Below are 16,338 nucleotides of genomic sequence, written 5' to 3'. Positions count from 1 at the left end.
GAGAGAAATGCAGTAGGTAGGTAGGGGGAGAGAGAGTGTGTAGGTAAGTAGGTAGAGGGATAGAGAAAGAAAAGATAGAGAAATACAGTAGATAAGTAGAAAGAGAGAGAGAGTAGGTAGGTTGGTAGGTAGAGAGAGAGAAATAGAGAGAGAGAGAGAAATAAAGTAGGTAGGTAGGGAGAGAGAGAGAAATAGAGAAAGAAATACAGTAGGTAGGAAGAGAGAGAGTAGGTAGGTTGGTAGGTAGAGGGATAGAGAGAGAGAAAGAGAGAGAGAGAGAGAGAGAGAGAGAGACTGAGATAGAGAAATACAGTAGGTAAGGAGAGAGAGAGTAGGTTGGTAGCAGGGCGGGGTTCCTGCCAGTTCTAACCTCTTCTATAGAAGAGGTTCCACAAATCTACAGTGCCGTTTAGAACCGGTTCCAGCTCCCCCAACGCCCGTCCACACATCATCAAGATGAAGAGCGAGGGGAGGAATTCTGGGAGTTGAATTCTTAAAAGCTGTCAAGTTTGAACACCCCTGGTTTTTTTTCTAAAGGGTTAGTGATGCAAGGGTCTTGTAACTTGACAGCTTTAAGACTTGCGTGCTTCAAATGCCAGAGTTTCTGAGCCAACATTTTGGTTGCTAAGCAAGAGCATTGTTAAGTGAGTTTCATCACATTTTACAATTTGGCCACACCCACCCAGTCAAATGGCTGGCAAGCCACTCCCACTCAGTCACATGGCTGGCAAGCCACTCTCTCCAAGTCACATGGCCGGCAAGCTACTCCCACCCAGTCACATGGCTGGCAAGCCACTCCCACAAAGCAGGCCACACCTACAAAAGAGGTTCTAAAACATTTTGAAACCTACCACTGGTTGGTAGGTAGAGAGAGAGAGAGAGAAATACAGTAGGTAGGGAGAGAGAGAGAGAGAGAGTAGGTAGGTAGGTAGGTAGGTAGATACGTAGGTAGATAGAGGGAGGGAGAGAGAGAAATACAGTAGGTAGGTAGGAAGAGAGAGAGTAGGCAGGTAGATGTTTCCAGGTGTATTTATCCATGTGGTGGAGAAGGAAATCACTGACAATCTGCAGCACCTAAGACTTTGCTGGCACAGCACTTGATCAATGTAATTCTCATCAATCAGTTAAAGAGCTTTCCAAAAGAGGGGGGGGGAGTTTTTGCAGTCTGCAAATCTCCCCAAAATGGCCATTTTTTTGCAAAAACGGGCCTGTTTTTTTTTTTAAAGGCATGATAGCCTTGGGAGGCTTACAGAGTGCTGCTGGGGGCTGTGGGGGGGGGGGAAATGGCCCATTTTTTGCTCATTTCTGCCCTCCCCAGCCCCCAGGAACTCTCTGAAAGCCTCCATAAGGGTATGTACGGCCATTTTGGTGTAGGGGGTGTGGCTTTAGGTGGCAAAAAATGCTATATTTGGTGTATAATACGCACCCACATTTTCAGCCTCTTTTTTGAGGAAAAAAGTTGCATCTTATACTCCGAAAAATATGGTAGACTACTTTTGAAACAGCCAATTTTACTTTTTGACTCTTCCTCTTGAATGTTCTGAACTTGTCCTCAGAAGCATTTTTAAAGTCTTCCAGATCAAATCCATTGCAGCCGAAATTGGACAGCACACTTACTCATTGGTTTGTTAGTCTCACATCTCACTTTCCTCAAAGACATCCAAGATGTGATCTCTGGTTCTTTTCCTCTTCTCAGCGGTTTCACAATTATTTAATAATTCTGAAGCTGGACTGAGAAATATCAAAGCAAGCTGGATAACAAGATGAGAAATAGCAAAATCATTTCAGGATAAATTGGAGGTTTGAATCTTTCATTTTGGATGTACTGGACACTTGTATTGTACATTGTACAGAGCACAAAGTGCTTCATTACGTAATTTTATTAGAAGTTCCTTATTTAGTTTTAAGCAGGCTAATATTGCATTGGTATTATCTGTGTATTTTAGAAAAAAGGGCTAATGTTATAAGGAAACAGATCAGAGGTGGTATGCTGCCGGTTCTCACCGGTTTGGGCGAACCAGTAGTGGTGGTGGCGCAAGGCTCCACCCGCCCACCCTAACATCATCAAGGACCTTCTGCGCATGCACAGAAAGTTCTGTGGATTCCCAGATGTGCACGCACTCCCGCTACAAAACCGGTAGTGAAAAAAATAGACTACCGTCTCTGAAACAGATGGCGTAAGCCTTAAAGCCACATGCTGAGTTTGTAGTTAAGCCATTTGAAAGAGTTCTTTTCACTTAAGAGCTCAGTGCTTTTATATGTTTTTTACTTCTTCTTTGACAGTGTATGAATTTTTATTTTGGGTTTTATTTTTTCTGTTGCTCGGTCATTATTTTAAAATAAAATAAAAAAAGAATAAATAAATTTAAAAACAACATTTCAGTCCCTTTTAAATAACAGGTCTCTTACCCTTTTCCTGGCTTTAAAACAAGAATATTCAGTTAACAATTTTGGTCTTTGATAAGCTTATAAACTACAATGAAATAGAAATCTTTTCAGCATGCATAGTGTATACAATCCTTCAGGACAGGCTAATTTTGGGATCAAACAGTGCATACCTCTACATTGGCCCTCCAATCAACCGCACCTGTGAGGATCTGAGCAGATATGATTACGACTTCATTCAATCAGAGCTGGCAGCTGCCAAAGGCTTCAGTGTAGACAAACTTGGTAAGCATCTGACTGTAATCATTCTCCTGTCGAGGTTTGTAATTTGAAACTTGTAACAAGGTGCTGTTTTTTTCATTGTAAACATTGTTCATTGTTTGAAGATCTGTTCAGTGAGCTAGGATTGAAGGGGCTCCATGTCTTAATAACAATCAGAGAGACTAACAGACCTATCCCTCTATTCCATGCAGCATTTTGCAAAGTATGGAACTGGGACATGAACTTGTAGTTGACAGGCGGGCACCATCCAAAATCTTAAAGTAATACTGTGCTTAGGTCATTGTCTCATCAACAAAGGGAAGTTTGCACAATATGATAGTCAATGTAAGCTAGCAAAAGATGTAATCCTATATATGTTCCAATAAGTTATTAATTTCTCTCAAAAATAAATAAATGCAGGCAACTTTATTGGTTTAGTCTTGACCCTGGGCTGTTTTTCTGAAAGGTGCTGCAAACAGGAAGGATGGCAAGCCAGATCCCAGTGTCCTTGCTGCATTCCATGATTATATTAAGTTGATGCCATTGGTTGCTGAAGCAAATCAGATGAGTATAGAGTTGAAGAAGGTATGGCTTAAATTGATGCTTCTCTCTTTATTATATGCTAGATTTTTGGGAGTTGCAGCCCAGCAGTTATCTCATGATGTAAGGCAGGGGTGTCAAACTCGCAGCCTGATGCCGGATGCATCACGCATTGGCCATGCCCACCCCAAGTTTAGCGAAGGGGGGAAAATTGTGATACGTCACGTGACAACGAAGTGATACCACGAGTTTGACACCTCTGATGTAAGGGAAAAATGGATTAGAGCTAGTTTATAAACAAAATAGACATGTTAGTTAACTTAAAATTGACTGACTATAAAAAAAAATTATTGCTGTGGGAATAGTTCTGAGAAACCCAGTCACCACAAGATGGAAATCTTGTGTGTGTATTTGTCTCATGTGGAACTGTGGCACAGTCCATTCTTGGCACAGTTGTACATGCTTAGGAAGAACATGAGTAGCTTGAGGGCATCTCTTGATTCAGTTATATAATCTATTATTGTATTGTCATTCAATAAATAAGAACAATAATGTTTTTTTACAGAATAGGGTATTGTTGTGACTGTCAGTGTTCCAAATATCATGCAGAATTAAATTAGAGTCCAAGGCAAAACTTTCATCAAAGTTCCAATTTAATAAGATAGACATGTTGGCACATCTGTGGAATCCCAAAATCTAACAGATTCCTGGGATTCCACCCAGTTGAAAGTTCATGATCTTATCCCCACACCCATAATTCCATCACATGATCCAATCTTCTTCGGCCATGCTGGCATCTCCACCCAGCTGGTTCCGGTCAGATGCAGAGGTGTGGAGACAAAAGATGACCTTGGGCTTCTAGAAAGGAATGACAACACATTCTACTCCACACAATACTACTCCTTTCTATTCCCCCCACCCAATTACTACACTAATGAAACAGCATAATGAAATAATAGAGAGTGTGGCAGGCCAAATATCCTAAAAGGAATATAACTGCAGGCCTGACAGTGACTGATTAGGCTCTCAAATAAATAATGTTGCAGAATAATGAAAGGAACCTAACATTGGAAAAGCATTTAGAAATATGTAGACACAAGAATATCCAAGAGTTTGCTTTTGGTAGCTTTCCACATTTATGCCAAAGTACCACTCAACAAAAATATTATGTTGAGCTTTTCTTTAACAGGACCTAAAGTTAGAACTGAAAGTGAAAAATCTAGCATCCTCGGACTCTAGAGGTTATGACCTGCAAAAAGAGATCATAATTAAAGTAGAACACAAAGTTACTAACCAGGTACGAACCTACTTCTGCATGAGTAGAAGATTGCATTATTGCAAGAGAGCATTGAATTGCAGTCTGAGTTTCTTGTGAATGTTCTTTTCCCATCTAAAGGCATTTATGGTGCTGTGATTGGTCTCATTTTGAGTGAGGTTGACCCTAGTGCTGAAGCTCCAAATTAGCTGTTCAAATGTAAAGAAATATATTATGATATTGGATTTTCTTGGTATTCATGAACAAAGATCTATGCTGCTTCTGTCTTCTTTCTTCTCCACGTATTTATTAAAGCATATGTGTTGAGATATATCCATAGGAAAAATATTTCAAATATACATGCATAATTATCCAGTTAGCTGTTAAAAAAAAAGAAGAGATATTAAACTTCAGACACATTGCAACTCCTACCTCTCCTAGTTCAAATAAAACTGAACTCTGATGGTCATCCTTCTTCTTCAGAAAATAAAATGCCAAATACCTCTAGGGACTGTTCACTTGGAAGGCAGATTATTTACTTGTTAATCCTTGCTTATTTTTTATTAACAAAAGCAAAAAATAATGATCATGTACCATGTGTTCAGCCTCTCTTTTCTTAATTAGTCTGGAAGTGAAGACATACATTTATAACAATTTCCAGGACTTTTGATCCAAGCAGAGATTTCTGTCTATGCTGCCTCTATCTTTTTGAACAATACATGTGGTTTTCAGAGTATAAAAAGTTAAGACAGAATAGAATTGGTTTTTGTAGGTATGGATTTGGTCAAAACCCAAGTTCATCAACAGAAAATTCTTAATGGAAGAGCTTTACCGGCAGTTTTTAAATGGAGAAGATGTACAAGTTGACAAAGAGAGTGATCCATTTTGGGATCCTGTGGAGGCAATTCATCTCGGATCTGCTCATATCTGGCTCCAATCTCTTGCGTATTGCATGAAGCTTGAGGAACAAATAGAACTTCTGAATTCTGAAGGAATGGAGGAAGCAATCCTATTGATCAACATTATCCCATGTATGCAAAACGGGAGGTAAGCATTTATGTATCATAACTGCAGGATAAAAATTGACCCAGGAAAGGCTCTTCTCTGGCCTATGGAACATGATAAGTATAACATAATGCAGATAATTTTCCTCAATAGTGAGAATAACTCAGAATTCAGAGTTAACAAGTCCAAATTTGGATAGAATGATAAATGGTTATTTGATAAATGTGTCATAGCCCCGTAGGAGCCTAAGTCCTTGGAGAAAGATGATCCGGAGCTGCGGTCAACGGAAGTCGAGGGAAGAAGCCTCATTGGCTTCTGAGGAATGCAGGGAGGAGAAGGATGAGGCAGCCCCGGGTCCCTTAGGCTTGGGACGGCTTGCCAGCAGGGAAGAACAAGGGCAGGACTACCAAGAGAGAGAGAAAGAGAGGGCAGGCAGTGGAGGTGAGGAGCAACCAAGCTCAGGTGATAAACAAGGATCGCCCCCCCCCCCCCGCCCCCAATCCCCGAGCATGGAAAGTGGAGAGGAGGCAGGAACAGTGCAGGCCAACCCAACGACTCATGAGGAGAGCACCCCATCTCTCTTCACAAGGCACACCTGGAGACTTGAGACTTAAGGAGATGCTGTGAAAAGGGACGCTTAGTGTGTGTGTTTGTGTGTGTGTGTGTGTGTGTGTGTGTGTGTGTGTAATTGCATTGCTCCGGGATTTGCCATAAACATGAGAGCGTTTGGGGGAAAGCTGGAGCAATAAAGGGGAGTTCAAACTATCAGCTGACTGTGCTGCCTCCATGCCTTGCCCCAGGTCATCACAAATGAAGCATTCCTTTTTATTGTCTTCCATGCAGCCATCTTAAAGGGAGGGGTTGGAACAGGTTCATAGCGGTCTTCACATCCCGACAGGATGAATGTCACTAGTCTCTTACATGCTTCGCACTACTCTTATCCTTTTTTTCTCTTTCCACTCCACAGACCTTTGACAGATGATGATATGATTATTGACCCTTTGGAATTGCTGGGCAAAAGAATTGATTTCCAGATTCACATTTTTCAGTGCCTTGGAGTTAAATGGATTAAAGAATTTGCCCAAAGGGGAATTCAAATTGGGTATTCTTTTTTTTTTACATTTATCATTTAAAAATGAACATATTCTGAGTCTCACATTTTTATTGTCTTGTTGAAGGTATGTGCCTTTAAGGGTTAATGCTCAATTTCATTTTTTTCCTTTAAAAGAAGGTTGCTTTGATTCTTTTTAGCTTTGTTTCTGGGCTTCTTTCAGAGGGAAAGGAGTGCAAAAATAAATAGTAATAAAATAACTGACTTTTCATTGAACAATTGCTTCTTTTGTATATTTAGATATAAAGTTTATGATCTCCCACATGTATTATACACAAAACCTGCTTGGAAAAACGCAAATCCTAAAATAGAAGAATTGATTCAATTTTCATCCATGAAGGTTTCCCAAGATTTTTTGAATTATCTACAGAGAAATGCTTTAATTGTTGACTTGTGGGGACTTCAAGGTATTCTTTTAATTTCAGCGTTGTTAAATTACATTTGCATCTTGATAAGCTTCATGTCCATATACACAAATACATGGTATAAACCTGTCTTTTATTGTTTTTTTGAAACATTAAAAAATCCTGTACTCTTGGGCTTGCTAGCCTACTCTGGCAACCTCAGCTTGCAGAAAGGCTTCAAAACATTGCACCAAGGGATATCATATATATGGTTCTTACTTCCTGATCAATATCAACCCTTTCCTTAAATTTCCCATTTATTACCTAAGACTCTTCTGTGCCAGGGGCGGGCTTCTAACATTTTAGCAAGTGGTCCTCTGCCTGGTTGCTGGGTGGCATGGCCATGGTGGGCGTAGCCTAGTCGGCCTCCTGCACCATGGCAGCAGGGGTGTTTTTGCTCTCCCTTGGCTCCAGATGCTTTTCTCAAGCCTCCGGGAGGGCCAAAACGGCCTCCCTGGGCTCCGGAGGCACTCTGGAGGCCAGAAACAGGCCCGAACTCCACATGCGCCCTGCACTTACCTGCTTCCAAAACGGGCCACTTGGGGATTCCTGGGAGGGGCAGAGTGGGCAGGGCCAGCCAGGAGTGGGATTTGGGGGTTCTCCAAACTGCACAGAATCTTAGCTAGAGGTTCTCCTGAACCCCTGCAAACCGCCGGCAGCCCACCCCTGCTGCTGACTATGCTACCTAGCATAGTAGCATAACTCCCTCAACACTGTCTTATGCCTCAAGATATTTACACATGTAGTAGGCTGAATAGACAGTCCTCATCTTACAACAGTTCATTTAGTGATCATTCAAAGTTACAAGGGCACTGAAAGAAATGACTTCTGACTGCATTTCACACTTACGATCATTGCAGCATCCCCATGGTCACATGACCAAAATTCGGATGCTTGGAAAGTGGTTCATATTTATGACATTTGCAGTGTCCCGGGGTCATGTAATCACCTTTTGCAACCTTCTGACAAGCAAAGTCAATGGGGAATCCAGATTCACTTAACAACCATGTTACTAACTTAACACATGGAAAGGTTCCGTTAACTTTGCTGCTTTTTTTTCTTTGCTGCTTTTTTTCCTTAGTGACTCTTGCTTCTGTGGACTACATTATTTACAACCTTCTTTTTTCTCTCCGTACACATTCTGTGACAGCTTCCTCTCATCCTCAGTTTTCTTCTGCAGTCATTCTCTTATTTGCATTCTTTTCTCATTCGCAGCTTCTTTCTACTTATCATTCCAGCAAACTTCCTTTTTCATATTTCTCATTAGCATAACTTCACAAACTTGACCGTCATTCTGTAGCATAATTATTTCTCTTTATTTTCATGCAGCGATTTTATACTATGTAATCTTGATGGTTTTCCCACCCATGTTCTCTCCTTATGTTCATATTCCACTCATTCTGTTAGGAATCACTTACGACAATAATGACTTACAACCAGATTTCCAGTCCCAATTGCAGTTGTAAGTCAAGGACTATCTGTGTTAGAGTTACAGGTTTCAAAACCTGTTATTGATAAATTTAATATTCAATAATTAACTAAATTGGACAGCGTGTGATTCGTGAATCAGAATGAAATGTTAACAAAGATTTCTATCTAATTCTATCTAAAGCAGAAGACCCTGTAGCTTTTCAGACAGGTGGCTGTCCAGCCTCTTCTTTAAAACTTCCAGTGATGAAGCACTTACAATTTCTGAAGGCAAGCTGTTCCACTGGTTAATTGTCCTCACTGTTGGGAAGTTTCTTAATCCTCCTTGCCTCCCACCTCTGTAAGACACTGCCGTATTCTGATCTATTGAATCATTCTCAGTTTTGGAAACACACAACATGTCCATTGTTCTCATTCATTCAAGCTGTTTAGAATGATCTCATCTTACATTCTAAATTGCATTCTTCCCAATGCCATGATTGTCACCAGGTGGACTCGTACAGTAGATGCTGGCTTCCATCACTGATCATAACTTTGGTCCGCCAAGGCTTTCACATAATACTTTTTAGTAAGTATTTTAGCTCTCTGTGTCCCCTATGCAGAATTCTCTGCTAACACTAGGAAGAGTACTGGTTTGTGTAATCTTTGGCTGCTACCAACTCCAACTTTACCCATGGAACGCTCAAAAACTATTCTTTACTAGAGGCAAGAGATTTCTGATCAAGAGTCCACCATGCAATCCAACAGATTATTCTTACTCCCTTATTCCTTACCTTGTTCCCTTCAACTAGAAGGTACTTGCAGTGTACTGATATAGAGTTTATTTAGAAATGGAAAACCTGTAGCCTTCCAAATGTTGGTGCACTAAACTTCCATCTTGCCTCACCTTTAGCCAGGCTTATTGTGTCAATAGTTCAGGAATATCAAGAGTCTATCAAAGATTCCCCACCCTACTTTGGCTTGTTGATATAAAGAGCTAGTCTTTGGAAAAAAGTAATAAAAACGTATATATGTATGTTTATAAGTACAGATATATGTATTATGCCTGTATCTGTGAATTTATTGGCCAAATAGACCTAATAAATATTAAACTAAGCAGAAACAATACAATAATTGAAAGGAAGAAAATAATAATATCATATTTTATTCCCATGGCTGTGGCTTCTAAGCATTGCAGATCATTTTGCATTATAAACAGCTGGAATAATACCACATATATACTGAAAGGACTTCTGAAGGATTAGAGCATACACAGAGTGTAACCTAATTCAGCTTTTGTTAAATTGCTGTTGAGAGAAGCTCCATTGTAACCTAACATGCCAAATTCATAGATAAAACTTCTCGGCGAATTGCCAAGCTTAGCCTAGTAAAGTAACAAGTGGATTGTGTCAAGCAACCTTGTTTGTAACTTGAAATGTGTGTTCAGCATTCCCTAACAAAGCTCTGTTTTATATCCCAGCAAATGTATTTCTTTCCTCTTCTAAGGTCCATTGTTTTCAGTGCACTGAGAAAAATCATGATATTTGTGTAACATGAAATAATGTTTCTAACACTATGATGAGCTGTGCAAGCTATGTAAGACTATAAGAAGTTTGATAAAAAGATTTTTTCCCACGAGACGGTGAGGCTCAAGCCTGTTTTTTTTCTCTCTCTATGCCTGCTCTGTTAAGGTGGGAGACAAAAATGCCATCAAGTCTTTTTGCTTTCTGCAGAAAATAAAAACTGATAATCAATACCTCATGTTCAGAGTTACATTGGAATGATCAGATTCTGAGCTGAATTCAAAAACCTTACAATACTATACCAGATCAAGTTCAATTTTCAGTGTAGAAAGTTGTACTATTGACTTTTGGACCAAATGCACAATTCTTTTTACTGTTGGTTGGTTCTTTATTACATCTTGCTTGTTCATTATTAGACGGCCACAGTTACAAAATTCTGACTGTTCTGTTGGAAACAGTTTATTTATTTATTTATTTAGTTTTAAAGCCATTCATCTCTTTGATCAGTGACTCTGCATGACATCACTTGGATGTCATTCATCCAGCATGCTTAGCCTTCCTAGATGACACTGGGTCCTCTATCATGCTTCCTTGTTTCCCTAGGATACTGAGCATGAGCAATATCATAATGGTAGTTGTTGGCTAGGAGTGGGATGCCTGCAGGCACCTTAAGTAGCAGAATATGCCATCAGGTGAGAGGCGAAGAAGGACCACCCGGGATAGCTGAGGCTAATTTATTTAGGAGCATGATGTAAAGAATCTGTAAAATAAAATTCTGAAGCCTAAGGGCATATCAGTCCAAGTAACTTCAAGGTTACTCAGAATCCCTGATAGAAAAATAAATGATATTGACACAAAATGATCCTGTTTTCAGCTAGAAAATAATGCATGCTTCTTAAGTAACAATATTTTCCTGCTCCTACAGAAGGATGTGCAGAATTGTGTTCTACTGAGGAAGGCATGGCTGTCATTAGCGAAGGCTCATATATTATCGATAATCCAAAAGCGGGGATTTTAATACGAGGTGATCTGGTGAGTGTGTGACCAGCAGTTAAAAATAGTGTATTCTTCATTTCTACACAGCTCAAATAATGCATGCTTTTATGTGCTTGGCCTGATTTTGAATAGAGAAGGAGCATGAAACAGAGGCAGGAGGGAGTCCAGGGAAAGGGGGAAGAGGATCCTAGAAGGTTGTTGGGGAAAGGCCACAATTAGAAAAGGTTAAGCGAATAGAGAAAGAAGTATAAAGTTATACTGGAGTGGGACAGTGGGACTGGTGGTATAACATGTTATATATGTGTGATAAGGCTGGAAATGTTGCCTGGAATTGGATCATCTGGACAGAAAGACCCTACTTTCTTGACCCACTGTTCAGAATCTTCAAAGGTTGGAGGAGATCGTTGTGGCAACAGTTAATGGGAGATTTACTGAAGAGTGTAGTTTGATGCCATTGCATTCTCACATCATTTGGGATATCCTCAGGACTGACATTCAATCTTGCACAAATGTTTATGGGGAAAAAGCACTATTGTAGGAATAGTATCACAGCTCCCTTGCAACATAATAGAAACAGATTTCCCAACGTGCCATAAGTTGGCAACTGTCCGTCCCAGAGTTTTGGAAGAGCAACCAATATCGAACTGCTGCCAGGATTACTATAGATGATAAAGGGATCAGGACTAAAAGGAAGGGAAAAAATCCCATTGATATGCTAGAACAGTGATGGTGAACCTTTTCGGCACCAAGTGCCCAAACCGGAACATGTGTGCATGTGTGCGCCGGAGCACCGGAAACCTTAGGACCAGCTGACCGGTGCACACATGCCTGTTTTTTTGGTTGGCTTTGGCCATTTTCAGGGCTATTTTCAGGCTGGGTTTTTTTTTGGCCCCAAACACCCCAAAAAACAGCTGGAAAAAGGCCCGAAAAATGGCCTGAAAAAGGCCCGAAAAACAGCCTGGAACATGCCCCAAAAATGGCCTGGTAAAGGCCCAGGAAACAGCCGGTTTTGGGGCTGTTTTTTAGGCTGTTTTCCAGTGCTCCAGTGCCTGTGAAGACCAGCTGGCTGGTGTGCATGTGCGTGACGGAAACAGAAGAGCAGCTGGTGACAGCATGCGCCCTCACAGAGAGGGCTCTGTGTACCAACTCTGGCACACGTGCCATAGGTTCGCCATCACGGTGCTAGAAGAAAGGGGTGAATTAAGGGGTGAATTAACATCACGAGTTCTGACCTAAATCCCGAAGAAACTAGCAGAAAGGTAAAAGTAGGGAATCAGAAAAAGGCTACCTCTTCTGTTAGGAAAACAGAAATATGAGAATGCTTGATAAAGGAGAAATAGGTTAAGAAGACTTCCCAACTTGAGGCCTGAACTTTCCATGTGGTTTCTGGGAATTTTCATGTACTTACTAGGGCTGCATCTTGCTATTGATTAATTAAATTTATTGCTGCTCATCTTACCACAGAATAACTCTGGGTGGCTTAGGGTCATGCTCCTAACTTGGCAAACTTTAAACAGATGTGCCTTTATACGTTCAGTTCTCAACTATGGAATTGTTTTTCAGAAGTGAGCAGCTATTGCTTTTGAAGGATAGCCAACGTAGGACTGTATGATGGGATTTTAGTCTTTAGCTCATGCAATATTCCTATCTGGATCAGCTTCCACTCTGAACTGCTGTTTTGAGAGTGATTCCCATTATTATAGAAAGGAAAAATGATTTATTTAGTGATACCGTGTCTCATTAGATCAGATATTACCATACAGCAGCAATACGCTGGAAGTTCTGAAGAGCCAAGATGGGGAAGAGCTTCTGGAGTTGGTCAATCTATGTGGTTGCTATGAATTGGCATTGATTTAATGTCCCAAGTCTTTGTCTTTGTCTCTGTAATGTGTATATCTGCAGTCATTAATATAATTGTTTCTTGGTGATGGGACAGCTGTTTTCTTTTTTCTTGAGGAAGTGATTCCCAAATGAATGAAGGCTTCTCCAGAAACATACTCAACAGTAACCAACTTCAAAGGGAGATCTTATGTACTTTATGATTTATAAATTATCAGCACGTTTTAGTGCCCCTGCCCTCCCAGGTCTGCAAATGGCTTAAAGTATTTATTCTGTGACTTCAGTCCAAACATTCTGCACTAAGCTCTGGGCTTTGCTTTTAAATTGCCAATAACCATTTTAATTCAATGAAAAAGCTTGCATTATTAATCGCAATTTCCATCCGAATAATTGCATACACACATCCTAAATAACAAACAATATATTTTATTCAGGATACAGAAAGCCATATTGCTGAACTTTATCAAAAGCTGTTAAAACTAGAACAAGAGACTGAATTACTTAGAGATATTAATAGATCTCTGACAGAGGAAAACATACATCTGAAGGCTAAACTGAAAGAATATGAGGCAGAAACCCATTTCTGTAAGTATCTTACAGAAGTAAAATGTAAGTAAAAATGTAATTCTTTTCTTTATGTTTACTTTGAAATTGATAAGCCAGCTGTTACCAAAGCTTATAGCCCTCCAGATGTTGTTGAAGTACAATGTCAAACATTTCTTAAACCCATCTAGAATTGCTGAGAACGGGAACTTTTAAAATAATTATTTTATTAACTTGAGACCGGGATGGAATGCTCCACAGAATAACAGAGTTGGGATCTTGCAGGTCATCTAGTCCAACCCTCTGCCCAAGCAGGAGACCCTACATCTCCCCTCTGCCTAGGATCAAACTCACAATCTCCTGATTGTGAGGCTAGAGCTCCACCTTTAGGCCACAAAATCAGGTGGCTCCAACTGGTTTCATCTGAAATATTCATTTTTGACTTTGTAGTGGGATGGTATTCTGAAGATCATTTATTTAGTTATTATTTATTTATTAATATCTGTTTTCCAACAGAGCAATTCAAGAGCAAAAGCAGTGTACATAAATACTGTTCCTTATATCCCCCCTCCCCCCCGCACAATCCTGTGATGAAGGTTGGACTTCCTGGCCTCAAGTCACCCAATGAGATTCTGTGGCCGAGAGTGGATTTGAATCTAGGTGTTACCAGTCAAACAACTTAAGTACCACATCACAAATTTCTAAGCTATGATGCATGATTGCAAATATCACAACAAAATTAGGATACAGACAAGAGCTTTAAAGGTAGTCCTTGACTTATCATCACAATTGAGCCCCAAATTTCTGTTGCTAAGTGAAACATTTGTTAAGTGAGTTTTATTCCATTTTACAATCTTTCCTGCCACAGTTGTTAAGTGAATCACTGCAGTAGTTAGGTTAGTAATATGGTTGTTAAGTGAATCTGGCTTTCCCACTGACTTTGCTTGTCAGAAGATTGCAGGTGATCACAAGACCCTGGGACACCGCAACAGTCATAAATGTGAGTCAATTGACAAGTGTCTGAATTTTTATCACATGGCCACAAGGTTGTTGCAATAGTTTTAAGTGTGAAAAATGGTCATAAGTCACTTTTTCCAGTGGTGCTGTAATTTTGAACAGTTACTAAAGAATGGTTTTAAATAATGAACTACCTGTATTTTGTTAACAAGTGTATTCTAAATTTGAGATTAGGTATGATTGCAAATTGAGCTTCAAACAAATAACACTCTAACATTTTATGGTGGGTCCCCTTCTGTACAATGCATTCCTATTCTCAATCCATTGATACTGATTTTTAAATCTTCTTATAGGTAAGATCTTAAAATCTCCTTCAAAACTCCACGTTAATAAGATAATTTCAGCAGCATCAAGAGATAGTCGCACAGTGTGCAGCTCTCGGGTCAGCTGTGATGCTGAATTTGCTAAAGCTCTCAAATCCTTCTACCAGAAAATGAATGTGATCAGAGGACAGTTCTTAAAACTACAACACTACAGAGCCCCGGTATACATTATAATTATCTTGGAAAGACGCAGATTATGTTCTCCTTAGTTCTAAACAGTTTGTGTTTTCTGGATATCATTTCCACAAGGTCTGAGTAATTTATTTTTCTTCAGGTTTTCACACCTAGTACTTTCTTCACAGCCTTTTATAGCCCCCAGATCACCACCATCAACTGGGCCAATTTTAGATTAGGGCCAAAATGGGTACCTTGACTTGCTGCCAGGGAGGCCTCAACAAAGCTTAGGCTTATCCCCTCTTGCTTTAAATATAAACAGATCAGAGGTGATATTCAGCAGGTTCTGACCAGTTCTGGAGAACCAGAAGTGGGAATTTTGAGAACTTCAGAGAACCGGTAAATACCACCTCTGACTGGCCCCACCCCCATCTATTCTCTGCCTCCCGAGTCCCAAGTGATTGGGAGGAAATGGGAATTTTGCAGTAACCTTCCCCTTGAGTGGGGAAGGAATGGAGATTTTACAGTATCCTTCTCCTGACATGCCCACCAAGCCACACCCACCAAGCCACACTCACAGAACCAGTATTTAAAAATTTTGAACCTGCTCCACTGATTCCAGAGGCTTCAAATTTAGGATACTAAAAATACTTTCTATTCTAAATCAAAATTGTTGGTGACTAATGTGATAAATATCAATTAATGTATACAGTAATTATTTAAAGTACCTTGTTGAAAAAACTTTGTTCTATAGACTGTCCATTTGCTGTTTTCGTATCAAAGTTCCTATTTCCTTGATAGACGTTATGAACCGCACTATTATTTAAACATTTTTTACTATACAATATTACAGGAAAGAATGTTATTTATTTTATTTTTAGGATGAAGATAACATCCAACTACTTCGACTTTTTACTGAGAGACAATCACACTTGTTGAAGGATTTTGGAGAACAACTTGAGTCAAGTATAAGTAAACTGAAAAATGATGTTGCCTTAATAGTTAAGAAGAAACGAGAGGCTAGGTTACAGCAAGGCATTAAGTGAATGTGGTTTACCAAGTAAAATATTAAGTGAGTTGGAAATTAAATCAGTAATTACATATATCATTATATGTCAACTGCCTTCTAATTTCTTCACAATTTCAACATTAGCTTTTTGAAAATTTTCTTCCTTTAAACCTTGTTCACAATATAGAAGGAAGTACACTGGAATTTAGTATTCATTGTAATAGAGGTAGTACTGTGTGTCATTCTCAACTCTTTCCAACAAGAGATTAATAAGAAAGTTTTGTTACTGTTGCTAATTATGAACTTTCCTTTCCAAACAATGAGACTTATGGAGTTCTTGATGCTCTCTGGGCTTGGTTGCCTGCTTGCAGACATTTCATTACCCAACTAGGTGACATCATCAGTGCATGTGAGTGTGGGGTTTGTTCAGTTTATTCAGAAGCTTGCCTTGCCAGTATTGGTGGGGATGTGGTTGTCTCCTAAATAGTTCCTAAACTGTCTAAGGTTTCTTTTTTGCTTGTTTCAGCTTTCTCTTTTATTGGAATCAGACTTTCTTAGCTCTCTTTATCAGTACCACAAGTCCTAATAAAAGTTTAGATTTCTATA

General features: G+C 39.7%; 1 protein-coding gene across 1 annotated transcript in view; it reads left to right on the top strand.

Moving 5' to 3' along the window:
• LOC116507718 (kinesin-like protein KIF28P) overlaps positions 1-16,318 on the top strand; it is a 37,484-nt gene extending 21,166 nt beyond the window's left edge. The window contains 12 exon segments of the mRNA XM_032216043.1: positions 2,526-2,670; positions 3,113-3,231; positions 4,376-4,483; positions 5,214-5,488; positions 6,414-6,548; positions 6,798-6,964; positions 10,817-10,923; positions 13,161-13,311; positions 14,580-14,770; positions 15,605-15,735; positions 15,737-15,815; positions 16,259-16,318. Of these exon segments, the coding sequence (XP_032071934.1) occupies positions 2,526-2,670; positions 3,113-3,231; positions 4,376-4,483; positions 5,214-5,488; positions 6,414-6,548; positions 6,798-6,964; positions 10,817-10,923; positions 13,161-13,311; positions 14,580-14,770; positions 15,605-15,735; positions 15,737-15,815; positions 16,259-16,318 (1,668 nt within the window).
• Positions 16,319-16,338: the final 20 nt, after the last annotated feature.

Source organism: Thamnophis elegans, chromosome 4 (genome assembly GCF_009769535.1).
Source record: "Thamnophis elegans isolate rThaEle1 chromosome 4, rThaEle1.pri, whole genome shotgun sequence".
NCBI lineage: Eukaryota > Metazoa > Chordata > Lepidosauria > Squamata > Colubridae > Thamnophis > Thamnophis elegans.
This window is presented reverse-complemented; position numbering and strand designations above follow the sequence as displayed.